The 27,218-nt window shown below is 50.7% G+C and overlaps 1 protein-coding gene and 1 pseudogene across 1 annotated transcript; both read left to right on the forward strand.

The window, feature by feature from the left end:
- The first annotated feature begins 2,908 nt into the window (after nt 1-2,908).
- LOC129462569 (uncharacterized) lies at nt 2,909-23,076 on the forward strand. The gene is made up of 5 exons (XM_055242664.2): nt 2,909-2,939; nt 3,850-4,004; nt 14,948-15,025; nt 15,877-16,001; nt 22,248-23,076. Exons 1-5 carry the CDS (start codon nt 2,915-2,917, stop codon nt 22,486-22,488), a joined length of 624 nt encoding a protein of 207 aa, XP_055098639.2. The 5' UTR covers nt 2,909-2,914; the 3' UTR covers nt 22,489-23,076.
- A 64-nt stretch (nt 23,077-23,140) lies between these two features.
- LOC129462571 (immunoglobulin heavy variable 1-3-like) lies at nt 23,141-25,377 on the forward strand (annotated as a pseudogene).
- The last annotated feature ends 1,841 nt before the right edge of the window (nt 25,378-27,218 follow it).

Genomic DNA, 27,218 nt, shown 5'->3' on the forward strand with positions numbered 1-27,218 from the left:
GGTGTGTTGTGTGTGTTGTGTGTGATGTGTGTTTGTGCATGGTGTGTTGTATGTATTGCATTGCATGTGTCTGTTGTGTTGTGTTTGCGTGTGGTGTATGTGTGTTGTGTTGTGTGTTGTGTGTATTGTGCTTTGTATGTGTTGTGTGTGTGTTATATGGTGGCTGTGTGTTGTGGGTTGTGTTTGTGTGTTGTGTGTGTAGTGTGTGGTGTGTGGTGTGTCGAGTGTTGTGTTTGTGTGATTTCTGGTGTGTGCTGTGTGTGTGGTAAGTGTGGTGTTTGTGTGGTGTATGTTCTGGGTTGTATTATGTGTGTTGTGTGTGTTGCATGTGGTGTGTGTTGTGTGTGGTGTGATCTGTGTATTGTGTGTTTGTGGTGTGTGTTTGTGTGTTGTGTGGTGTATGTTTCTGTGTTGTGTTGTGTGTGTTGCGTGTGTTGTGTTGTGTGTTTGTGTGTGGCATGTGTTGTGTTTGTATGGTGTATGTTTGTGTGTTGTGTGTGCTGTTTCTGTGTTGTGTGTTGTATGTTTGTGTGTTGTATGTTTGTATGTTGTGTATGTGTTGTGTGCGGTGTATGTGTATTGTGTGTTGTGTGTGCGTGTGTGGTGTGTTGTGCTTGTGTTATGTGTGGTGTGTCTGTATGATGTGTGTGTTGTGTATGTGTTGTGTGTGTGTTATATGTGTTGTTTGTGTAGGGTTTGTGTGGTGTGATGTTTATGTGTGTTTTGTGTGATGTGTGTGACGTGTTATGTGCATTGTGTGTGTGGTGTGTGTGTTGTGTTGTGTGGTGTATGTGTGGTGTGTTTGTGGTGAGTGGTGTATGTGTGTTGTGTGCTACGTGTGTTGTGTGCGTGTGTATTGTGTGTTGTGTGTGGTGTATGTTTGTGTGGTGTGTGTTGTTTTTATGTGGTGTGTGTTGTGTGTTGTGTGTGGTGTGTCTGTGATGTGTGTGTTGTGTGTGTTGTGTGTGGTGTGTGTATGGTGTGTGTGTGTGGTGTGTGATGTGTGTGGTGTGTGTGGTGTATGTGTGTTGTGTGTGGTGTATGTTGTTTGTGTGTGGTGTATGTGTTTGTGTGTGGTGTGTGTTTGTGTGTGGTGTATGTGTGTTGTGTGTGGTGTGTGTTGTTTGTGTGTGGTGTATGTGTGTTGTGTGTGGTGTGTGTTGTTTGTGTGTGGTGTATGTGTGTTGTGTGTGGTGTGTGTGCGTTGTGTGTGGTGTATGTGTGTTGTGTTTGTGTGTGGTGTATGTGTGTTGTTTGTGTGTGGTGTATGTGTGCTGTGTGCGCGTGGGCTGTGAGCTCCTCCCACCCCACATTTCCCCAACCTTGGAGCCATTCAAAGACCCTCGGAGACCACGGTGGAGAAACCGGACCCCGTGGTGGGAGCGACTAGCTGGGGTGGGAGCTACTCGCTGGGTTGCGAGCAGCCGGGACCCCGCTCAGCCCCGCCCTTCTCCGCGCCCTTCTCCGCGCACCGCCTCTCCCCGCCGCCGACAGGGAACAGAACCACGCCGCGGTCCCTCTGCGCTCTGAGGCGCGGCTCCGCCTCCCTCTCTCCCGGGGAAACCGAGGCACTGAGACGCAGCCGAGGCTGCGAACGAACCCGGGCATCCCGCCCACCGACCATAACCCCCTCCTCTCCCGGATGAACCCCGCCCGGCCGGCCCCAGAGCCGACCCCACCTCGGGCGGGAAGAAGATCGGGTGGAGGCTGGCGCGGCTGGCTCGGAGGTCAAGCGCCCAGACTCGCAGCAGGGACGCTGCCGGTGCAGTCCATGGTTCCACCTCCGCCACAGACCGACAGCTCCTGGCGATCCGCCCCATTAATGGGCGCCGAGACTGAGGCTGGCGGCAATGGGGACGGGGTCCCGGGCTCCGGGAAGGGATGGAGTTCCTGCCTCATGGCCCCGGGGCCCGGCGTGGCTCCTCCGCCCGACACCTCCAGCCCCTGCGCGCCTGAGTCCCAGCCCCCTCAGTGCCGCCGCCGGGTGGCAGCATCCGCCCGAGCCCGAGCTGCGCCCGCTCCCGCCACTGGCTGCGAGGGCCAGGCCAGACCCTCCTGCTCCCCACGTCCAGCTTCCAAGCCGTGAAATGGGGGTGGCTGCCCTAGAGTGGGGCTCTGGGGAGCAGAGGCCACCCAGGGGTGGAGCTGCTATTGCCATTTCACTTCTTCCTGTGCCTCGGTTCCCCTGTCTGTACTGATGGCCAACGTCCGTTTTACCTGGGAAGCCTCCCTATCGGCGCACGGGGCTCGGCGGCACCAGGGGCCTCAGATCGAGGGGCCCAGGAATGAACTTGCACCGGGGTCGTGGCAAAGGTTCAGGGATTTGGAGGGATTAAGAAGGGATCGGGGCAGGGGGTCTGGCGGGACTGCGGGGGCAGGGGAGGCAGGCTCTGAGCTCGAGGTCCCTACCCAGGCTTGGCCAGGTAGGAGAGGGCAGCTGGATGCACACACAGACTCTCGCCTTGGTGGCCGCAGTCCCTGCTGGTCCTCGGGGACTGAGCTCTTCCCTGTCCCGTCCGCCTGCAACACGGGGAGCCATCCAGGGCTGAGAAAGCACAGAGCAGGCAGGGAGCCTGGCCTGGACAGCGATCTGGCTGTGGGTCTGGGTCCTGCCCCCTGAGGACAGACGAGGCTTGGCGCAGTAGGGTCTGCGGGACTCTGGCGCTCGTTCGCTCTGGGCTGAATCAGGCTAGATGGGCTTTGGGTGTGCGCGGCACCGAGTCAATCTGACTTCGGGCTATCCTCAGGGAAACTGAACACAGCTGGGCGTTGCAGAGGAGGCCACGAAAACCATGGCGCAGGGGCAGGGACTCTGGGGGCCAGGAGCCTCCCCTAGTGCCGGGGAAGCCCCTCAACCTCTTTCCACAGGCCTCCATCACGGCACTTGGCCAATGGGTTCTGCAGGAGGTCACGCATGCCATCTCCCTGCATGTGGCCAGGTTAGCCCGTCTGTCATCTTTCAGGTCCCAAAGCTGGGCTAGCGCAGGTGGCAGCAGTGCTGGGACCTGGGGTTGTGGGAATCTCCCGTTGAGGTTTGCTGGAGTGGCAGCGATGCCTGGACTAAAAGGATGGCCCCAGAATACCCCGTGCGGATTTTTGGGGGTGAGGAAAGTGCACCCGGAGAGGCAAAGGGAGTGGGTGGTCTCTCCCTCCCCCACCGGAAACTGAAAGCCAAGTGGCCACCGCAACCTGTACCAGTAGTTTCCCGCCCCCACCTGTATCCCCGCCCCTACCCCCGCGTGCGTGGAGGAGCGCAGGTGTCTCTTCCGAGCCGCACCCTCCCTGCACCCCCACCACCCGTCACCCAAGCCCTCTTCCCCCGCCTAGTCCCCGGAGGGCAATCGGAAGGGAGCTGGCCTGGGGAGGGGGTCCGGGGGGTAGATGCGTTTGTGTGTCACGGGGGAGGGAGGAGAAAAGGGAGAGGAGAGCCAGGGAGCGAGGGAGAGAGCGCGCGGCGAGTGAGGAGGGCGGGCGGGAGGCGGATCCTCCTACCTGGGGCGCCCTCGCTCGCTCCCGTCTCGCTTGCCGGGGAGGCGAATCACCTGGGGAGGCCGACAAGTGCGGACACATTGGCCGCCGCGGCGCTCGGCGAGGCGCGCACGGCCTCAGGCGGCTGCGCCTAGTGCAGGCTGCACCCCCCTGCCAGCCGCGCTCCGGCCCCCGGCCCGCGCTTGCAGGGGCCCACGGTCGCTCAACCGGGCTTCGAGGTCGCGGCCTGGGTCAATTCCCCGAGCTCACGCGGCGGCGGCGGCGGCATCCCAGGCTCACCATGGTGGCAGCGCTCGCCGAGTGCCCGCGCGTCGCCGGCCGCCCGAGCCGCAGCGCCGGCTGAGCGCAGTCTGCCCGCAGCCCCCTGGCCCCTGCCCGGCCCTGCCGGGCCCGCGCGTCCCCTCTGGCCGCAGCTGTCTATGGCGCAGCCCCCCTCCCTGGATCATGCACAGAAACTTTCGCAAGTGGATTTTCTACGTGTTTCTCTGCTTTGGCGTCCTGTACGTGAAGCTCGGGTGAGTACCCCGTAGGCGGGCAGGGGCAGCCAGGGGCCAAGACAGCACGAAGAAGCTGCCTCCAGGGCGTCCCCGTGGGGACATGGGGACTGGAGGGGGCCACGGCAGCTCTCTGGGCTCTGGGGCTGGCCCGTGTGTCAGACCCTTGCCCCACGCCAGCAGAGACGCAGCCCAACCCCCTGAGCTCCGGAGGGGCGCCGAGCCCAGCGCGGGAGGAGAGAGAGCGGGGCGCGCGGGCGGTTCGGCTGGGTTCGCGGGTACCGGCGAGCGTGCCCGGCGCGTACTTTCACCTGTTTGGGCTCCAGGCCCGGGGGGTGGGACGCGCCTTCCCTCCCCGGGGCTGCTCTGGGCGCCGAGCCCAGGCCGAGCGCTCGCAGCCTGGAGGGTGCGCCGGGGCGGGGTCGGGGGGCGTCCGGCGCCTGCGGAGGCCCGGGAGGTCGGGGCGCGCGCACCCGGCCGCAAGCGCGGCAGGCCGGGGCACCTGCCGCGGCCCTTCGTCTCTATCCATCACCCAGACGTGTTGAAATTACCTTGACAACTTGTCCGGCTGGCTCGGGATAGGCCGTGGGGCTGGCCGGGCCGCTTCCGACTCGGTCTGGGGCCAGCGCCCCGCCCGCATGGGGCCCTGGGCCCGGCCCCCTCTCGCCGCGCTCCCCCTGGCCGCGCTAGCTGCTCTCTGCGGTAGCTGCTCCGAGTCGTATTTCCACATTCCTGAACCCAGCCGAGTCCTTACCTGTTGAGCCGCGATCTCCTTTAGACAGAATCTGTCTTGGCCTCGCTCGAAGTGGGGGTGGAGAAACGGCGTGACGGAGAGGGGGTGCGGTGCACCTCGCCTGGGGTGCCCACCGCCCGCTGCTGGCCCCGCGCTCCTCTCACCTGCGGGGACCCGCGCCCCGCCGCGCCCTGAGCGCCTACTGTGCGCCGCCGGCTGCTCCGAGGCAAGCCCGGTCCAGGCCACAGGCAAGGCGTGAACAGACCCGCGGGAGGGGCAGGTCCAGGTACCACTGCTGGGAGACGCGGCTTCCCAGGCGAAGAGGTGGAAGCAGGCGCCTGGAATCGTCTCTCCATCACCCTCCATCCCGTCTCTACCCCGGCATTTTACAGGTGGAGAAACTGAGGCCCAAGGCCTGCAGAGACAAGGCCAGTGGCTTCAGAGGCAGGACTGGAAGCCCCCATCCTAGCCTGAGCCCTGCAGGTCTGGGTGGGCGTGCCTGCGGCTGCCGGTAGCCCCATTTATCATAGGTCTGTGGGTAGGCTGTGTCCCTGCGTGTTTGTTTATGGAGGTGAGGGGTGCGGGGCATTGAGCCTGCTGGGCTGGGGGTGGAGTGGGCAGGCTGCTCTTTTCCTGCATCTTCAGCAGTCCTGCAGTGACTCCCGCTGGGCCCCTCAAAGTGATGGCAACCCTTAATGAGGCTTTGTCCCTGCAGCCTGATTCTCAGCGCTGAGGCCTTTCCCCTCCTGGCACCCCTAGAGTTAGGCGCTTTTACTGTCCCGGATTCAAGGATTAGGAAACTGGGCACAGGACCTAAGTCACTGTCCTCAGAATTCAGTGACAGAGCTGGGGCTGCAGTTGGCTGTGGCCACCCCCACTGCGGGCCGCTGTTCCTAGTGTCCATTCTTCTGCGTCAGTCATCGGAAAGCAGCCCTTCTTCCCACGAGTGAGCGGGTGGGAAGAGCTCTAGGAACCCCCGTAGACAGCAGAAGGAGCTGACGGTCCACCCCAGACCCGCTCCTGGGGCTGCTTCCAGGGCTTGAGGTCTGTGTGCTCTTCCCAAGCCTCCTGGTCCCTTCTGTAAACAGGGATTGCAGCTCTGGCCATCCTGAACAGGATGGTGGTCAGTGTCTGAGAGAGGTCTGAGTGAGCAAGACCCCACTGGGCCTCCCTGTAGCCCAGCCTGAGCCCCGGGCACCTGTGTCAGCCTCCCTCTGGGAGGGGGTAAGAGCAAAGCAGTGGCTGCGCTTCCTTCTGTGTGGCCCTGGCTCTGCCCTCAGGCCCCACCCAGGACCCCTGGAGGGGAAACTCCTCCCCCTGGCGTGCCAATCTAAAACACACACTCCCCACCCAACTCCTGGATTTCCAAAATGTGACCTCCGAACACCCTGTGGAATGGCAAGCAGGAAAGCCAGAGATCTACCCTGGGATCTGCTAAGAGAAGGAGAGCCAATCCCTCCCTCGAGGCTCAGCAGCTGCCCGCCAGGACTGGAGAGAAGGGCCCTGCTTTCTTCGCAAGCCATCTTGGCTAAAGGCAGCAGTAGAAGGGGGAAGCTTGGCCCAGGTGTGTCCTCAGGGGTTAAATGACCTGGAAGCTCATTGCATTAAGGAGGAGGTTGGGAAGTGTGGGACCAATGGGCTGTCTGTTCTGTCCTGCTGTCACTCCTACCCTGTGGCCTGGAGTAAGCCTTTTAACCTCTCAGCCTCCCTTTCTTCATCCAAAAAATGGGGTCACAACACCCCCTTCACTGAGTGCTGCCCGTGTTAGTCCTGGGGGCCTTTGCCCTGCGGGTGGTGGAGATATGTGTCCCAATGAACACCTGTAGATACCAGGAGACTCTTATTGTTAATGACTATGATGTCACTGAGGCTGATACCCTGGGGACTCCTCCAGATGGTGTATTCCAGGGCGTGTGCATCCCAGGAGCTGTGATTTTCAGGGTCATAAAGTTATGACCAAAGATCAGAGGTTGTATGCATGGATAGGATATTACATGATCACTCCCCTGCATGCTGCCTGTGTTTAATTACACAGGGGGGCCACCTGGGCACGTGCAGCCATCACACACGTGTGCCCCTAAGCCTGGTGCAACTCACATGTACAACCCCTGGAGGACTCCAGTACCAGCTGGAACCAGAACTCAGCCCTCACAATCCCCTTAGGGGTCAGGGCCCTAAGAACAGATGCACCTGGGATTTGGAGCAATTTGAAAACCTGATGGCTTCAGGGAGTCACAGTTTCTCACCCAGGGCCCTTTTTGGACTGAGTGGCCTTCAGCTCCAGCCTTGGAGGAGGCCAAAGCAGAACTCAGAGGAGCCCGTCTGGAGTCTGTACACTCTCTGCTCACTGGAACTGGAGTCACTGCAGTTCTAGGACCAGCCCTGCCGCAAGCCTGTCCCTGCCTTTGGGGCCAGAAGCAGAGGGGCCCGAGAGCCCCGGACTGGGAGGGATGAAGGTGGAGGAAGTGGCTGCTTCCTTCTGGGTGATGAGCCTCCACACCAGGTCTAGAAGTTAGAAAATCCTCTTCCTCAGGACGACGGGCCAGACCGCCCAGCCCTCCCTTGTCTTGCCATCTTCCTGCTTTGTGCTGTGATTCAGATGTAAAGGGATGGTCATGTGGAACCAGAATTGGCTAACGACAGGAGGTGGGACACTAGACCTGTGTTTCCGGGCTTAAACAAAAAAATAAAACCAACTTGAGGAGGGAGAACGTCTTTGTAGGTCTACTCTCAAAACCCATCCCCGCCAACCCCTCAAAGGAGAGCAAAAGAAGCGGGATGGGGAAGCCAGAGTGGGGAAGCCTCTGTGTGAGCAGAGCAGCACCTGCTGGCGATGACTTCCCACTGGCAGCCTCTCCAAAGAGGTGCCCAGGCAGGGTCGTGCAGGCTCAGCACGAGCACAAGGCTGGGCCTGGTTAAGCCATGGCAGTGCCTGTGTGCCACCCACAGCCAGCCTCACTAAACCCAGGGCACACGGGGGCAGAGGCTCAGGACACTCAGTGCATCTGTGCACACACACCTGTCCTCACAGACTGCCCACGCTCCCGCAGGTACACACAGGCACATGTAGGCACATGCATGCACACACGCGCATACGTTGCCGAGCACAGCCCCCAAGAGGAGCACACACCTCCGCGCAGTTCCCCCGCGGAGCCGCCCCCACGTGCACCTTCCGGAGCCAGGCCAAAGCTGTGTGGCTCCCTAAAGGTGGGGATACGGGTGTCCCAGCCAAGGCAACTTAGGCAAGCCCTGGAGGCGGCTCCCACCGCACCCTCCGGTCAGCCTCCCCTTTAAAAAAACCCGCCGGGGGAGGAGGCGGATGTAGGGGCGGCCCGTCCAATGGCAGCTGCGCGCCTCGGGAGACTTGGAGAAGTGAGCCAGAGAGAGCGACAGAGCAGGTTCGCACCGACAGACGGACAGAGGTCCAGACTGCAGCCAAGACGCGCCCGCTGCCCCCGGCCGGGTCCCCACCCCGCACTCCAGCCCCAGCTCCAGCCGCTGCCCCAGACCCAGCGCCATGCGCGGCCCTAGCGGCGGGGCACGGGGGACAACAGCGCCCGGACCCATGAGACCCGGCCCCAGCGCCCAGCGCCGCCGCCCTGCATCGGGGAGCTCCGCGGGGACCCCGGCCTCAGCTGCCCCAGGCGCTCTGCCCGCGGAGCCTGCTCAGCACCGCCAGGCGCGCCGGCCCACCATGCCCCTACTGTCGCCGCGCGGCGCACTCGTCTCCGTCTATTGCCCGCAGATCTTTCTCCTCCTGTCCAGCGGCAGCTACCTGTGAGTGTCGCGGGCGGCAGGTGGGCTCCCCCCGGGCCTCCAGCGCTGGAACAGGGTGGGCAGGGAAGGCGGCAGCGAGGCCCCTGGGCGGGGCACCGGGTGACGGTCGCGCGCGGGAGCCAGGGGACTTTAGGTAGCCTCGCCAGCCTAAGCTGCCAAGGTGGAGTACGTGGCGGGCAGCTAAGGCAGTGAGAAGTCCTGGCCCTGGGGTCAAAGAAAGGATGGCCCGAGAGCTGCTCAACTGACTGCCGGAGTAGAGCAGGCTGTGCACGCCCAGCGCGAGGGCCCGCGGGCACGCGAGCGGCGCCGAGATTCCCTGCGCGTCCCAGCAGAGTCCTGGACCAGCGGGGGACCCCTCCCCATATTAACCCACGCAGCGCGCAAGACCATGCCACACTTGGGAGAGCCGCACGCACACACCCGCTCCCTCGTGCAAACACCGGCACGCACGTGCACGCCGCGCTTCACCGGACAGCGCCTGGACTGTACCCCGAAGTCGCTGCGGCTTCTTGCGCCTTCCTGCCGCGCCGGGTGGCCTGATCCCTGCCCCTGCCGAGTCCTTACCTGGGGGCGAGGAGGACGCGCATTGCACGCTGGCGGCCGCGTTCTCCCAGGTGTCTCGGCCGAGGGAGAGCGCGGAACGTGGGCGCGCGTGTGTGCGTCCTGCAGGGCAGAGACCACGGGGCTCTGAGAAGCTCCGGGCAGGGCCGAGTCCAGCCCAGTGAGCCCAGGGGGCGCGCAGTGGTGGCTTCGCCGGATTCCTAATGGGACGCATATGCTCTGGCCTCTGACTTAAAAAGAAGTTTGATTTATGGAACCGCCCTTTGGGGGAATTTAAGCTGGATGCTACTGATTAAACCTCAGAGCCTGCTCTCCCTCCCCTTCTCTTCCCTTCCCCCTCCCCCTCCTTTACACGCAGGCCACGTCCGGGGTCGCCTGACGCGGCCAGAGGGGGCAGCCGCTGCCTTGCCGCTCCCGGCGCCACCCCCTCCCCCCATACGGTCGCAGTCCTAATACATCGCCGCACCCTCACCCCCATTTAATAAAGACGCAGCCAATTTCTCCTCTTGCTCCTGGAAAATTACTATCCTACCAGTTTTCCTTCTATAAATAGTCGCTCATCTTGAAACAAAAGTTCGCAACGGCAGCCAGATGCTGCGAGGCCCGCAGTTTCCCGGGCTGTGGGACATGATTACAATGTCCGGGCACAGAGAGTGCTCCAGGCCCGGCAGGCAGCCCCGGCTGTGGAGGCATCGCCTGAGGGGGGCGGGGTAGCAGGGCGCATGCGGGTGGGGACCGCCTGAGCAGTGGGGACCCAGGCTAATAAAGTGCCAGGGTCCCTGGGTCCTGCTTCTGGTGTCCTTCCCAGGAACTGGATCAACCAGGGGACCTTGGAATTTCAGCGTCTGGCGGTTGGAGGCCAGGAAGCCTCCCCCTCCCCAGAATCCTGGCATTTCAGCCTTAGGCCTTGCTAGAGAATTGGCAGCTCCGGTGCTTGGGAAATCAGTTTTGGAGCCGGCTGGCTGAGGTTCCGTGTTCATGGAGAGGTGTCCTGCTTCCACCTCCAGTAAAAGTGCTGAGATTATAGATGTGAGCCACCACACCCAGCCCCATCTCTATTTTTATTTAAAGTATATGTGTGTATATATAAATGCAAAAATAGATGTGACTTGCCGCTGGTCTGTGGGACTCAAAACAATCCACGTGTCTGGAAATGTCTGTTGCTGCTATTGTGGAAGTTTCTTTACGATTTAATTTGTCTGTTGCTTGGTGCTGGGCTACAAGAATGTAAGCATTTTTTTTCTGAGATGGAGTTTCACTCTTGTTGCCCAGGCTGGAGTCCAATGGCCCGATCTCAGCTCACTGCAACCTCCACCTCCTGGGTTCAAGCAATTCTCCTGCTTCAGTTTCGCAAGTAGCTGGGATTACAGGCATGTGCCACCACACCCAGCTAATTTTTATTAGCAGAGACAGGGTTTCACCATGTTGGTCGGGCTGGTCTTGAACTCCTGACCTCAGATGATCCGCCCGCCTCAGCCTCCCAAAGTGCTGGGATTACAGGTGTGAGCCACTGCATCCGGCCAAGAATGCAAGCATTTTAAAGGAAGAGTCTCTTGGAGAAACTTAGGAATTTTATAGCCATTTTTAAGGATTCAACTGGGTCATGTTCTGAATTCCACATTAAAGCAAATGAGAATATTCACATGTTGTGGACATGGCCAACTGCCATTCGGCACAGGCTTCTAACCATGTCATTTTAGCCTAAAAGAGACTCTACAAATGTCAGTCATATGGAAATGAGAACGTTTGAGGGACTTTCTGTTGTATTTTTTCCCTTCCATATTTGAGAGAAACACAGGTACTGCAGAAGTGGTTCAGCAGACTGAATTAGGGCAATTCCATTTCAAATCTGACTTGTGTGTCCATGTGATTTTTTTCATAATCAGTGAAGCTTCACAGTGTGATTTTGTTTTATTTTATTTTATGTATTTATTTATTTAGAGAGGGAGTCTCATGCTGATGCCCAGGCCGGAGTGCAGTGGCACAGTCTTGGCTCACTGCAACCTCCGTCTCCTGGGTTCAAGCGATTCTCCTACTTCAGCCTCCTGAGTACCTGGGATTACAGGCATCCACCACCACACCCAGCTAATTTTTATATTTTTAGTAGAGACAGGGTTTCACCATATTGGCCAGGCTGTTCTCGAATTCCTGACCTCAAGTGATCCACCTTCCTCGGCTTCCCAAAGTGTTGGGATTACAGGCGTGAGCCACTGCAGTCGGCCGATTTTGTTTTATTTTAAGGAAATAGGGCCAGGCACAGTGGCTCACACCTTTAGTCTCAGCTACTTGGGAGGCTGAGGTGGCTTGCTTGAGCCCAAGAGGTCGAGGCTGCATACAGCTATGATTGAGCCACTGCACTCCATCCTGGAAAACAGAATGATACCTTGTCTCATAAAAAAAAAATTTCGAATCAATGAAAGAAAATGAAATAACATCTGTTCTTCAGTAAAGTTTAATAGTTTTCTGCTTAATTATAATTTTATCCCTAGAAATGTACTTTTGTTGCTATTGTGAAAGGTATTCTCTGTTAGGTTTTTTTTGTTTGTTTGTTTTTGAGACAGAGTCTCACTGTGTCGCCCAGGCTGGAGTACAGTGGTGCAGTCTTGGCTCACTGCAACCTCTGCCCCCCAGGTCCAAGTGATTCTCCTGCCTCAGCCTCCTGGGTAGCTGGGATTAGAGGCACCTGCCACCATACCCACCTAATTTTTTGTATTTTTAGTAGAGACAGGGTTTCACCTTGCTGGCCAGGGTGGTCTCAAACTCCTGACCTCAAATGATCCGCCTACCTCAGCCTTGAAAACTGCTGGGATTACAGATGTGAGCCACCACACCTGGCTGTCTGTTAAGTTTTTCTAATTGGTTATTGCTTGTATAAGAAAGGAAGAATATTGACTTTTCTTTTTTACTATTGACTTTCATGTATTAACTTCTTTGCCACTTTATTGAATTCTTATTAATTTAGTAATGTTTCAGTTGATGCTACTGGGTTTTATAAACATGCTGTTGTGTTGCAAAAAATTATTTTGATTGTTTCTTTCTAATATTTTATGTCTTTTATTTTTCTTAATGTGTGGGCTAGAGAATGTTTGGAATTAGGCTAAGTAATAACAGTGATGGTAGAAATTCTCGTTTTGTCCCTAATGTTTACAGTGGGTTTCAGTTAGGATTTTTTTTTTTTTTTTTTTGAGACGAAGTCTCGCTCTGTCATCCAAGCTGGAGTGCAATGGCTCAATCTCAGCTCACTGCAACCTCCGCCTCCTGGGCTCAAGCTATTCTCCTGCCTCAGCCTCCTGAGTAGCTGGGATTATAGGCACCTGCCAGCATGCCTGGCTAATTTTTGTATTTTTAGTAGAGACAGGGTTTCACCACATTGGCCAGGCTGGTCTCGAACTCCTGGCCTCAAGCAATCCACCTGCCTCGGCCTCCCAAAGTGCTGAGATTACAGGTGTAATCTCACCGTGCCTGGCCAGTTAGATGATTTTTTTTATCCCACTAAGTAGATTAATCTACCCTAGTTTACTCAGTTTCAAATTCAGGATCACATATATAATTTAATCAAAATCCTCTTTGACTTTTATGAGGTGAACATAAGATTGGAGTGCAGTGATGTGATCATGGCTCACTGCAGCCTCAACCTCCTGGGCTCAAGTGATCCTCCTCCTGCCTCAGCACGCCTGGCTAATTTTTTATTATTTGTAGAGATGGGGTTTCACTATGTTGTCCATGCTGGTCTCAAACTGCTGGTCTCAAGTGATTCTCCCGCCTTGTCCTCCCAAAGTGCTGGGATCACAGGCATGAGTCACTACACCTGACCCCTTTTAACCACCATGCCCAGCTATTTTATTTTTTTATTTTTTTAATTTTTAATGGAGACGGGGTTTCACCATGTTGGCCAGGCTGGTCTGGAACACCTGACCTCAAGTGATCTACCTACCTCAGCCTCCCAAAGCACTGGGATTACAGGTGTGAGCCACCATACCCAGCCTATGGCCAAGTTTAAAGAAAAGAGGCATAGTCAGCTGGGTGCAGTGGCTCATGCCTGTAATCCCAACGCTTTGGGAAGCTGAGGTGGGAGGATCACCTGAGGCCAGGAGTCCGAGACCAGCCTAGGCAACATAGGAAGACTCTGTCTTTACGAAAAATAACAATATTGGCTGAGTGTGGTGGTGCACACCTATAGTCCCCTCTACTGGAGAAGCTCAAGTGGGAGGATGACTTGAGCCCAGGAGTTCAAGGCTGCGGTGAGCTATGATTGCACCACTGCACTCCACCCTGGACGACAGAGCAAGGCCCTCATCTCTTAAAAAAAGAAAAAGAAGGCACAGCAAAGTTGTATATTTAGTACAAATCCATTTTTGTAAGACAAGTGTTTGTCTGTGTGTCTGTACGTTGAACACGCAAAAACAGGAGAAGCTTTAATGTAGAAGTTGTGTAAAGAGGTTACACAGTCACTTGGGAAGACATATTTGAGCAATCTATGTGCTCACATAGCAGCTTGAGGGGGCCAGCACTTGTAGGGGCGGGGATGGGGTGACAGGGCAAAACCCCATCTCTGTTAAAAAATACAAAAATGAAATTAGCTTGTGGCATGTGCCTGTGGTCCCAGCTACTTGGGAGGCTGAAGTAGGAGGATTGCTTGAGCCCGGAGAAGACGAGGCTGCAGTAAGCCGCGATCACACCACTGCACTCCAGCCTAGGCAACCAAGTGAGACCCTGCCTCAAAGATAAAATAAAATAAAATGCCTTTATAACATGGTTAATGGTCTTCTTGGCAAAGGAAACCTGTATCTGGGGACTGTTATGACAGTCCTACCCTCAGGGTCTGTGCTGGGAAACTTGTCTGGGTCCTGAGGGAGGCCTAGAATTGCAAGTCTGAGCCCCTGAATATCTGCGGTGTTTGCAGTATAGTTGAATGTATAGGCCATAGGCTGGTCTCGAACTCCCGGGCTCAAGTGATTTACCTGCCTGGTCTTCACAAAGTGCTGGGATTACAGATGTGAGCCATGATGCGCAGACACAAAGACATTTTTAAGCAAAAAATTAACTTCAACTCTCACTTTTACTGAAGCAACACAACATTTAAAAACATAGGCATGGGGTGCAGTGGCTCACACATGTAATCCCAGCACTCTGGGAGGCTGAGGCAGATGGATTGCTTGAGCTCAGGAGTTTGAGACCAGCCTGGGCAATGTGGTGAAACTCCATCTCTACTAAAAATACAAAAATTAGCTGGGCATGGTGGCACATGCCTGTAATCCCAGCTACTTGGGAGGCTGAGGCACGAGAATCACTTGAGCCTGGGAGGTGGAGGTTGCAGTGACCCGAGATTGCAACATTGCACTCTAGCCTGGGCAATGGAAGTGAAACCCTGTTTTTTTTTTTTTTTTTTTTTTTTTTTTTGAGACGGAGTCTTGCTCTGTCACCCAGGCTGGAGTGCAGTGGCGTAATCTGAAACCCTGTTTTTTTTAAAAAAAAAAAAAAAAAAATCTATGGCCGGGCACAGTAGCTGACATCTGTAATCCCAGCACTTTGGGAGGGCGAGGTGGGTGGATCACCTGAGGTCAGAAGTACAACAATTAGCCAGACATTGTGGTGGGTGCCTGTAATCCCAGCTCCTTGAGAGGCTGAGGAAGGAGAATTGCGTGAACCTGGGAGGCAGAGGTTGCAGTGAGCCGAGATTGTGCCACTGTGCTCCAGCCTGGGCTACAGAGCAAGACTCCATATAAGAAAAACTACATAAATTAAGAAAATAAATTCCCCCACTTTGAAAATCACTATAAGTTTTTCTTTATTCTGCCTTTTTAGAAACAGGTTCACAATTGACATATTACTGTTATGCACATATATGGTTTTCAATCACATATTATAGTATCTGACCTCATTTTTCTTTAAGGATTTTATCCTGGAACATTACAGTGAAGATGGCTATTTATATGAAGATGAAATCGCAGATCTTATGGATCTGAGACAAGTAAGTTTTTGTGTGCAGCAGAGAGGGGAGGGTAGCTTTTCCAAGTCTTCAGGGAACCCCATTATTGCATGCTTGTGGTCTTAACAGAATTGGGAGAAGATTGAGGTGATGGTTGTGGGGTGCTGGAATCATCCATTCCACTTGCTGCATAAGAAAACTGTAGAAGGAGGCCGGGCACGGTGGTTCACGCCTATGTAATCCCAGCACTTTGGGAGGCAGAGGCGGGTGGATCACCTGAGGTCAAGAGTTCCAGACCATCCTGGCCAACATGGTGAAACCCCGTCTCTACTAAAAATTCAAAAATTAGCTGGGCGTGGTGGTGCATGCTGGTAATTCCAGCACTTTGGGAGGCTGAATCGGGTGGATCACCTGAGGTCAGAAGTTTGAGACCAGACTGGCTAACATCGCAAAACCCTGTTTCTACTAAAAATACAAAAACAAGCCGGACATGGTGCTACATGACTGTAATCCCAGCTACTCAGGAGGCTGAGGCAGGAGAATCACTTGAACCTGGTAGGTGGAAGTTACAGTGAGCCAAGATCGCACCACTGCACTCCAGCTTGGGTGACAGAGCGAGACTCCGTCTCAAAAAAAAAAAAAAAAAAGGAAAACCATAGAAGGGGAGAGACCTGCCTCCTGGCAGGGCTGGGACTGGGTTCCAGGATTTCTGACTTCCTCCCAGGTTCTTTCCACCCCTCCTAGAGTTTATGATGCCGGCAGTGAGGTCATCATACTGCAGAAATAGTTATAGGCACCTGCTGGTATGTGCCTGTAACTATTTAGCCCTTCCGGGAAGGGCTATCAGCTGTGTCCTCCTCTGCTCATGCCCTCTGGGGTTCTTTTCCTTGCAGGCTTGTCGGACGCCCAGCTGGGATGAGGCCAGGGTGGAACTGCTGATGACATACTTCATCCAGCTGGGCTTTGTCGAGAGTCAATTCTTCCCGCCCACGTGGCAGATGGGACTCCTGTTCACCTGGTAGGTGCTTGAGGTCTGCGCTGGCGCTTCATGTGTTATAGTAGCCACAGTTTCGGAGCCTCAGCATCACAGACATCCCTCTGTGGGCACCTCAGCCCCTTTTCCTATCTTGCATTTATCTGGGGTGCACCCCTGTACACCTCAGCCCCCTTTCCTATCTTGCATTTATCCAGGGAAGTCTAGAAAGATGTCAATACATTGGTATTTATTTAGGAAGGTGATCCGAGGGGAGATGGCTCCAACAGACTGTGGCCTCTTGCTTCTCAGAACAAGCGAGCCAAGGAGAAGAGACATTTTTCTTGCTTGTTATATCAGTGGGGAAGCACATGGCTCTGAAGTGGAATTAGCCAGAAGCAAGATTCTTGTCTCAGATTGGACTGGGGCATACATGTGTATGTGTGAGTGAGTGAGTGAGAGAGAGAGAGAGAGAGAATCAGGTCTTGTCTAGTGAGACAAAAGCACTAAACAGAAATAGAGAAGGTTTCTTTTGAAACGGGGTCTCACTGTGTTGCCCAGGCTAGTCTTGAATTCCTGGGCTCAGGTGATATTTCTGCCTCAGCCTCCTGAGTAGCTGGGACTATAGGCATGAGCTACACATTCAGCTTAGATCAGATTTAAAAAATGGAAGTAGAGCATTTGATTCTTCTCCACAATTGGTATTTTCAGACAAGATCAGGCATGTCAGGTTGGTACGGCCGTAGACTCAATTGGTATCTTCAAAGATTGGTATACTTTAAATACTTGGGAGGCCGGGTACAGTGGTTCACGCCTATAATGCCAACACTTTGGGAGGCTGAGGCAGGCAGATCACTTGAGCCCAAGAGTTTGAGACCAGCCTGGGCAACGTGGCAAAACCCCATATCTACAAACAATACAAAAATTTGCTGGGTACGATGGTATGCACCTGTAGTCCCAGGTACTCGTGAGGCTGAGGCAGGAGAATCACTTGAGCCTGGGAGGCAGAGGTTGCAGTGAGCCGAGATCACACCACCGCACTCCAGCCTGGGTGATAGGAGTGAAACCCTGTTTCAAAAAATAAAAAAAAAAAGGCTGGGTGCGGTGGTTCACACCTGTAATCCCAGCACTTTGGGAGGCCGAGGCAGGTGGATCACAAGGTCAGGAGTTCGAGACCAGCCTGTCCAATATGGTGAAACCCTGCTTCTACTACAAAATACAAAAATTAGCTGGGCATGGTTGTGCATGCCTGTAGTCCCAGCTACTTGGGAGGCTGAGGCAGGAGAATTGCTTGAACCCGGGAGGCAGAGGTTGCAGCGAGCCAAGATTGCGCCACTGCACTCCAGCCTGGGCGACAGAGTGAGACTCTGTGTCAAAAAACAAAAAACAAACAAACAAAAAAAACACCAAAAACCTAAAAAAAAAGTACTTTGGAGATGCTGCACCCCTTCTCTGAGTGTCGTTAGGAATGTCAGTGAAAGGAGAATACATCCTAGAAGGTCGGGGCGTATCAGAATTGAATGTTTCTATAGCCGATGGTTGGCTACTGATGCCTTCCTCACGGAAAGCAAAGGAAAGGGGGATGACTTTTCCTAACAATGCACCAGGCTGTCTGCATGGTGAAAGGTGGTTTCTCCTTAGTCATGAATTAGGGAGAAGCTGTCTGCACACCCCTTGGTTCATGAGTAAACTTTAAAACAAGTCCTAGAGCCAGGTGCAGTGGCTCACACCTGTAATCCTAGCACTTTGGGAGGCTGAGGTGGGTGGATCACCTGAGGTTGGGAGTTCGAGACCAGCCTGACCAACATGTCTCTACTAAAAATACAAAAATTAGCCGGGTGTGGTGACAGGCGCCTGTAATCCCAGCTACTCGGGAGGCTGAGGCAGGAGCATTGCTTGAACCTGGGAAGCGGAAGCTGCAGTGAGCCGAGATGGCGCCACTGCACTCTAGCCTGGGTGAAAGAGCAAAACTTTCTCTCAAAAAATAAAAATAAATAAATAAATAAAACAAGTCCTAGGCTGAGTGTGGTGGTTCACATCTGGAATCCCAGCATGTTGGGAGGCCAAGGTGGGTGGATCACTTGAGCCCAGGAGTTTGAGACCAGTCTAGGCAACACAGTGAGACCCCATCTCTACAAAACAATTAGAGAAAATTTGCCAGGCATGGGTGGCACATGCCTGTAGTCCCATCTACTTGGGAGGCTCAGATGAGAGGATCGCTTAAGCCCGGGAGGTTGAGGCTGCAGTGAGTCATGATCATGCCACTGCACTCCAGCCTAGGCAACAGAGTGAGACTTTGTCTGAAAAAATAAAAAAGTAAAACAAAACAAATCTTGAGGTTTTAGATTTCAGAAAGAATTATGAGGGGTTAGTAATTGCCATATTTCATTTAGGAGAAGCTATATATATATATATATATATATACACACACACACACACACATATGTACACACACACACACACTTTTCTTTTTTCTTTTTTTTTGAGATGGAGTCTCACTCTGTCGCCCAGGCCGGAGTGTGGTGGTGTGATCTCAGCTTAGTTCAACCTCTGCCTCCCAGTATCAAGCCATCTTCCCACCTCAGCCTCCCAAGTAGCTGGGCTTAAAGGCACATGCCACTAACATGTATTTTTGGTAGAGAGGGGTTTCACTATGTTGCCCAGACTGGTCTCAAACTCCTGAGCTCAAGCCATCCACCTGCCTTGGCCTCTAAAGTGCTGGGATTACAGGTGTGGGCCAACACGCCTGGCCCCAATTTTTTTTTTTTTTTTAAAGATAGGCTTTATTATTTAGAGTGGCACATTTCTTTTCTCACAAAGACCAGGTGTTGTTGTGTTGCCCAAGCTGGTCTCGAACTCCAGGACTCAAGCAGCTTCAGCCTTCCAAAGTGCTAGGATTACAGGCATGAGCCATTGTACCAGGCTGGTACTTTTTTTCTTTTTTTTGAGACAGAGTCTCACTCTGTCGTCCAGGCTGGAGTGCAGTGGTGCGATCTCGGCTCACTGCAAGCTCCACCTCCTGGGTTCATGCTATTCTCTTGCCTCAGCCTCCCGAGTAGCTGAGAATACAGGCGCCTGCCACCACGCCTGGCTAATTTTTTGTGTTTTTAGTAGAGACGGGGTTTCACCGTGTTAGCCAGGATGGTCTCGATCTCCTGACCTCGTGATCTGCCCACCTTGGCCTCCCAAAGTGCTGGGATTACAGGTGTGAGCCACCGCGCCCGGCCTTTTTTTTTTTTTTCGAGACAGAGTCTCTCTGTATCACCTAGGCTGGAGTGCAGTGGCGTGATCTTGGCTCACTGCAACCTCTGCCTCCTGGGTTCAAATGATTCTTCTGCCTCAGCCTCCTGAGTAGCTGGGACTACAGGTGTGCCCCACCACGCCTGGCTAATTTTTGTATTTTTAGTAGAGATGGGGTTTCACCACGTTGGCCAGGCTGGTCTCAATTCCTGGCCTGTGATCTGCCTGCCTTGGGCTCCCAAAGTGCTGGGATTATAGGCGTGAGCCATCGCACCCGGCACATTTTTTTTTTTTTTTTTTTTTTTTTATAATTGAGGAACTTACCTGACACATCATTATCACCCAGAGTCCATAGTTTCCATTAGGGTTGATTCTTGCACTTGTGTATTCTGCGGCTCAGGTAAACACTATTTAGAGCAACAACAATATCAAAAACACAAGCCAACAGTTCACCAAGAGAAACCACCATTAACCCCATGGAAATGGTCTTTCAAGAACATCAGCACTTAAATCCTCCAAATCTGCCTGCCTCAGCACCTGTTGTCTTGAACTGTCCTCCTGTTTGTTCTAATCATTCCTGAACACGGGGCCTGCACTGTGGGAGATCCGAGCTGTGCCAGGTGGAGGGAGCAGGACAACTGCTACCAGGTTGTTTGTGTGGATGCCGAGGCCACCCGAGCAGGTGTAAACTCCCACCTGTGGGCCAGAGAAGAGAGCACAGGAGACATGTCCTGGGCATAGGGTGAGGGAGAGCTGTGGGGGCTCTGGGTTCTGAGGAGGGTTCTGGCCTGGCAGGGACAAGACCAACCAGCACGTGAGGCCAGGCTGGAGTCTGGACCTCTGAGGCTGCAAGGGTCATGGGCTGCTTGGCCCAAGGGGCTGTCCTGGTTCTCTATGGAGTAATTTCAAACATTCCTTCTTCCTCCCATCCCCCTCCTCTCTTTCTGGGGTGGGTCCACTCCCAGAGCCTGCAACTCCCAAATCCTCTTTGACGGGTCCTCGGCTTCACTCTGCATCCGTCCTGAGAATCGATCTTCCAATTCCATCCTCTTCTGCTGTGTCTAAGCTGCTGTGAAGCCACCTGCTGTAATTTACTGTTTTATATTTAATATTGTAGCGTACATCTGTTCTGTTTCCTTCATCATAAATGCTTCATTTCATGCTCAGCATCTGAGAACACAAGGCCTTGTCAGCTGTCACCTCCCTCCATTCTCTGTTTCCTTCCTCCTATCCCCATGTTTGCTCATCATGTCCAGTCTCCTGCCATCCTGAACGCTTCTGATGGAAGGTCCAGGATGTCTCATGAGCATTGTGAAGATTCTTTGTAATGTGACATTGTTCCAGGAAGGAATTCTCCCTCACCCACCCCTGGAAGTCAAGTAATGGCAGATTGCCACGCTTAATCAAAGACTGAGCTAACTTAACAGTGGCTTTGGTTTTAAGGTTTGTCCAATCCCCAGGGCACAGGATTTCAGGGAGTTCAGGTGACAGTCTGGGTGTTACCCTTCAGGAGATTGTAAAGTCCGTTTCATTTAGTCTACACCACAGACTGTGGGAAAAAAAAAAAAAAAAAAAAAAAATATATATATATATATATATATATATAGTGCTGTCCCTCTAGAGAACCCTAATATGTATATATAATATATATACCATGCTCTGTCATTAAGATCAATGGGAAACTACAACAGTATATATTATATATAATATATAATAATATAATATATATAGTATATACTATATATATTATATATATTGGAGTTTATTGAGGAGTATTAAACTCACACAATCACAAGGTCCCACAGTAGGCCACCTGCAAGCTGAGGAGCAAGGAATCTAGTCCGAGTCCCAAAGCTGAAGAACTTGAAGTCCGATGTTCAAGGGCAGGAAGCATCCAGTACAGGAGAAAGATGTAGGCTGGGAGGCTAAGCCAGTCTAGTCTTTTCCCGTTTTCTGCCTGCTTTATATCCTGGCCACACTGGCAGCTGATTAGATGGTGCCCACCTAGAATAAGGGTGGGTCTGCCTTTCCCAGCTCACTAGCTCAAATGTTAATCTCCTTTGGCAACACCCTCATAGACACACCCAGGATCAATACTTTGCGTGCTTCAATCCAATCGAGTTGACATTCAGTATTAACCATCACAAGTCCACCCCTTGTCAACTTGAACCCATACAAATCTCCTGAGGTCATACATAATCTTCAAATAAAGACAATAATAAGGTCATAATTATACCTAATGTAATACAGCTATCTTTTGTACAACCAGAAATGCACCAATCCCCAACCCAAATGCTATTATGTAAAGTTAAGAACACTTAAATGCTGATATGAAGTCAATAAATTTTATGTCACATGATAAAGGAAAAAGAAATAAAATGAAGGAATTTTCTTAGTACAAGCATATACATGGACAAACATATTTTTAACAAAAGAATAAGGAAATACCGATGACAATTACAGTCCTCATTTCTGCAACTGATCACGTGGTTGTAGCTGGTATTGATGACTACCTTCTACTACCCATTCTGTGTTCCCTTTGCCTTCAGCAAGCGTCGCAGCAGGTCGTGCTTTTTTTCCTAGTGGAGTGACACAAACCTTCATTCCTGAAGGGTCTGGGCCATTTATAGTCCTGCCTGGATTGGGCTGTTGTAGTTTCCCATTGATCTTAATGACAGGGCATGGTAATGCTAAGAGACGCCCCAATGGATCTCCTGTATTCCATACATACTCTTCCTTACCTCCATTGTGGAGTAGTAGACTGATTGCATCTTGATAGTCCAAGTCAGCCACCCAGCTAACACTGTAACTCCCTTCTTAGCCTGTGGACTTAAAGGTAGGAGGAACACAAAGTGTCCAGGTGGCAATCTTAACTTCCAGTTTAATGGAATTGTTGTTGTGTCTCCTGATGGCAGCATTATTCCCACTGGAACTAAGACCTCCAGGCCAACAGAATGTAATGTCATGGGAACAAGAAGCAAAAATTGTGCTAGTGAATCACCAGGGGTGATGGTGAGTGGTGCCACTTCTACTTCTGCCCCTTGATTCCAGGATCCATGAATTATGGCTATGGGAGAAACAGTACCATATATTGGATGCTGGTTCAGAGCATACACAGCCTTCTGGAGAGCTTTGCCCCAGGCCTGCAAAGTATTGGAGCCTAGTTGGCATTGTAATTGTGACTGCAAAAGGCCATTCCATTTTTCTATCAATCCAGCTGCTTCAGGATGATGGGGAACATGGTAAGACAAGTGAATCCCATGAGCATGAGCCCACTGGCACACGTCTTTAGCCGTAAAAGGAGTGCCTTGGTCAGAGGCAATGCTATGTGGAATACTGTGACAGTGGATAAGGCATTCCATGAGTCCACAGATGTAGTCTTGGCAGAAGCATTACATGCAGGATAGGCAAACCCATATCTGGAGTAAGTGTCTATTTCAGTGAGGACAAACCTCTGCCCTTTCCAGGATGGAAGAGGTCCAATATAATCCAAGAGACACAGAGCCAAACCAGATCATGCCACCCCAGCCCCTCCCAAATCTCATGTCCTCTTTGCATTTCAAAACCAATCATGCCTTCCAAACAGTACCCCAACATCTTAACTCATGTCAGCATTAACTCAAAAGTCCAAGTCCAAAGTCACATTGGAGACAAGGCAAGTCCCTTCCATCTAAGAACCTGTAAAATGAAAAACAAGTCAGTTACTTCCAAGAAACAATGGGGGTACAGGCATTAGATAAATGCTGCCATTTCAGATGGGAGAAATGTGTGAGAAACATGTTCTGAGGGGGGCATATTCCTCAGTGCAAGAACCTCTGTCCACAAACTTTCATAAATAGAGCAAGGCATGCATGTCCAGAAGCAGGATTAGGGCATGGAACATCAGTATCACACTCTTGTGTGGCTGATATGTCATTTAGCTTCCCTTTCTTACCATGGATCAAACTTTGAGCTATGAAATCCTCTATCTCATGAATATGCAAATAACCTGAGATCCACTGAGGTAAATATGGATATGTCTGTGCTCTGAAAGCATCACCCAACAACCATATCGCTCCTCTAGAGAATCCCCTGAGAGCACGGCTCCTCACCATGGACTGGACCTGGAGGGTCGTCTTCTTGGTGGCAGCAGCCACAGGTAAGGGGCTCCCAGGTCCCAGTGATGAGAAGGGGATTAAGTCCAGTCAAAGGGGCTTCATCCACTTCTGTGTCCTCCCCACAGGTGCTCACTCCCTGGTGCAGCTGGTGCAGTCTGGGGCTGAGGTGAAGAAGCCTGGTCCTCAGTGAAGGTCTCCTACAAGGCTTTACAAGCTCTGCTATGCAGTGAGTGCAACAAGCCCATGGACAAGGCCTTGAGTGGATTAGATGGATCATCGCTGGCAATGGTAACACAGGCTATGCACAGAACGTCCAGGGCAGAGTCAACATGACCACATACATGCCTACGAGCACAGCCTACGTGGAGCTGAGCAGCCTGAGATCTGAGGACACGGCCGTGTATTACTGTGTGAGAGACACAGTGTGAAAACCCACATCCTGAGAGTGTCAAAAACCCCAGGAAGGAGGCAGCTGTGCTGGCATAGAGGAGATGACAAAGATTATTAGATTGAAGACTTTCTTAGAAAATGATATTAAGTCATTAACAAGAAGGAACAATATAAATGTGTATTTGAGAAATTTTAGTTATTTGGGAGATTTTTCATACCTTTATTCTGTAAGCAAATTTCAGGGTTTGGAGAATGAATCAAATGAATAAAGCTGATATAGAATTTCCTCTGAAGGTATCTTTGTAAACATCAATTTCTGAATCAGTGTTGTAAATATTTTGGAACACAGACACAAGTTCACATTTTAACTCTACCTTTTTATCTATTAAAAAACACCAAAAATAGGCTGGGCACGGTGGCTCACGCTTGTAATCCCAGGACTTTGGGAGGTTGAGGTGGGCAGACTGCAAAGTCAGGAAATCAAGACCACCATGGCTAACATGGTGAAACCCTGTCTCTAGTAAAAAATACAAAAAATTAGCTGGGCGTGGTGGCGGGCACCTGTAGTCCCAGCTACTTGGAAGGTTGAGGCAAGAGAATGGCGTGAACCCAGGAGGCGGAGCTTGCAGTGAGCCGAGATCATGCCACTGCACTCCAGCCTGGGCGACAGAGCCAGACTTGGTCTCAAAAAAAAAAAAAAAGAACCAAAAATATCTCATTTCGTGAATGTAGCATTTTGAATTCCCACTATCAATGCATGATAGTTCTTGGTTTTCCACATTCATATTGCTATTTATCATTATGAGAATTGTGTGTTTTAACCATTCTAATAGGTGAGTAATGGCATCTAATTTCTGTTTAAATGCACATGTTCCTAATAAAAAATTCATACTTAATAATTTTCATATAATTTTTGGTGAGATACCTCTCTTGATATTTGGTTCATTTTTAACTGCATTGCTTTCTTTTGATTAGTTGTAAGTATACTTGCATATTGATTATAAAAATCTTTTAACAAATTAAAATAATTAACTTAACAAATATGTGATTTGAAAGTATTTTCTCCAAGTCTCTAGTTGCCTTTGTCTCCCTTATCAGTGTGTATTGTGGAAAAATGTGTGTGTGTGTGTGTTTAAAAATTTAGGTAAAAAATGTATAATTTTATTCCTTAAAGATCATGTCTTTGACATTATATCTGAAATATCATTATAAAATACACTAATAGTGAATTTTTTTGCATGTCTCTAATCTTAGTCCACAATCAGCTTATGAGTGTTTAAACTTCACCTACTTGATTGGAAGACTATCCACCTGAGATATTTGGAATACTTCTGTAAGGAGATGTGTTCTTCTTCCCATTATCTCTTTAATGATCTATTAGTATCCATATTGGTTTATGGATGTCTATTTCATACTCTGAAGAAGATCCATGCTACATTATTCATTTTATTGTTCAAATCACCACAACTTTATTAGGTGATGGGAGCTCATTTAGTCTGGATCCTGCATCCTTACAGCACACCTCATCCTTTTGTGTTTGAACACTTCCCTGTTTCTTGATATTACAATAAATTCTAAGCTCGTTTTCCATATTACCTTTTTCATATATATATATATATAAAATCACTGATATTGTTAAATATTGCTTGTTTCTGATGTTAAAGAACGGTATTAAATAAAAAATTGTGATACTGGCTCTGTGTGTTAATGTGGTATAAGTACTTCTAGGACATCTCCACCAACTGGCCTAGTAAATGTGCATGTTTATATGAACCCATGTTTATGGACTCATTGAAACTATATATCTAATCTTCTGTAACTTTATTAACTTGAAAATGAGAATACACTGGTGTCTCCAGCCAACAATATTACTACATGGACCTTTCTACCCTTCCTTCCTTGAGTGTCCATAACCACGCACTGCAAAGTGAGGAACCCCATACCACCGTGTGCCATTTTATTATTTAGCTGCACAATTTTAGGAAACATACGTAGCAGTATCAGAAACATAAAGTGGTACCCTTGCTTGAAACATGCTTATCTACTAGAATAGAGTGCTTATGTGCAATTTCTTTACACTTTAAACTTACATAATTGTAGGGAGACCCCCTGAAACTATTGCTATGGAATAAAAGATGAAATGCTCCTGATTATTGTAAATACAAAATTGCATGCAAGATTGTGTAAAGACAATGCCAGGTTGGACTGCCAGAACGAGCCAACAGCGTGTGATGTACTTCCCCCTGTAGAGAGCCTACGAATGGATGTGCAATCAGGGAGGTTTCACATCACCAAGATTCCTATCCCAGAAAAGCAGGTATTCATAGCCCTGGGAATCGAATGCGACCCTTGTGGAGAGCCTATAAACGGACGCATGGGGGGCACCTGTCCATATGGATAAGATAGGGCTATAAACACCCTCATCTTGCCATGGCTCTTCTAGGCCTCTTTAGGGTTAAGGCATACTCCTTTCTGAGAATTTCTGGTCTAACCGGTTGTCTAGCTTCACATCCTGTTTCCATGGATTGTTTGTGACCAGCTTTTGTTGCAGTTGTTACTGCTGATTAATACCTTGCTAATCATAGGTTATGGAAAGATTGGTTTCTGTTTTAAGGCTCTGTTAAAAATTACTGACGCACACACTATATTGTAAATTCTTATCTTTGTATACTGTACTTCTACATACAAATGTTATATTAAAGAATTACTTCATCCCCATGTCACCATCTCACCTCATAATCAAATGACCCTAAATCCCTCACTAACCTACCCCCACCCTCACTAAACTTAATAATAAATGCTGGTACATCCAGTGCATTGTTGGCACTGTGGGACCAGTAGGTGGTGACCCCCCTGGACCCAGCTTTCATTGTCTTGTGTGTGTCTATTATTTCTCAATCTGCCAATCCTGGGAACAAAGAGAGAGCCCCATTGCATTGTGCGCTGCTGGCCAGATCCCGCAATACATAATTTCCTCATTTGCAAAGTTACTTAGGTCAGCAATTTCATTTTCAACTTTCTTCAGTAAAGTCATTTCAATTACACTGTATAATTTCATTTATTTGAAATTCAGTAAAAGCCCAAACTATAGCCAAGTAAACAGATAGAGGATATTCCAGGAATTTAGAGAAGTGGGTACAAAATAAGCAAAAAATGCACTGTTTAAGAAGAGTAAAACTGTATTTAGTCATATGCAATGGTTGAGATATGACACAGTTAATTTGTCTAAGATCATAATTTTGTGATAAAAATACAAAACCAAATATATACAATTTTTAAAAAATATTTAGCAGTTCATTAAACCTTGGATTAAATGCAGACTGTATAAAATTATCTAAGAACATATTTGTGAGTGTGGGGATGTCAGGAGATGCACGAAACTAAGAATGAAATAATTTTCCTCATTTTCATATGTTTCCATTCACTAAAGACCTTTTATTTTAAAAAATCAATTTTCTACATTAGCCAGGTTTTTTATTAATGACAAGCAAATAACCCAGAAGATTATTTTATTTTCTTGGTTGAGAAAGATTTT

Source organism: Symphalangus syndactylus, chromosome 14 (genome assembly GCF_028878055.3).
Source record: "Symphalangus syndactylus isolate Jambi chromosome 14, NHGRI_mSymSyn1-v2.1_pri, whole genome shotgun sequence".
In the NCBI taxonomy this organism is placed as follows: Eukaryota; Metazoa; Chordata; class Mammalia; order Primates; family Hylobatidae; genus Symphalangus; species Symphalangus syndactylus.

Excerpts from the sequence above, each read along its gene's own strand:
- LOC129462569 (XM_055242664.2), top strand. The coding sequence starts at position 2,915 with ATGCCATCTCCCTGCATGTGGCCAG. Across the intron at positions 2,940-3,849 it reads ATCTCCCTGCATGTGGCCAG|CCCCCTGGCCCCTGCCCGGC; the intron begins GTTAGCCCGTCT and ends GTCTGCCCGCAG. Across the intron at positions 15,026-15,876 it reads ATCTTATGGATCTGAGACAA|GCTTGTCGGACGCCCAGCTG; the intron begins GTAAGTTTTTGT and ends TTTTCCTTGCAG.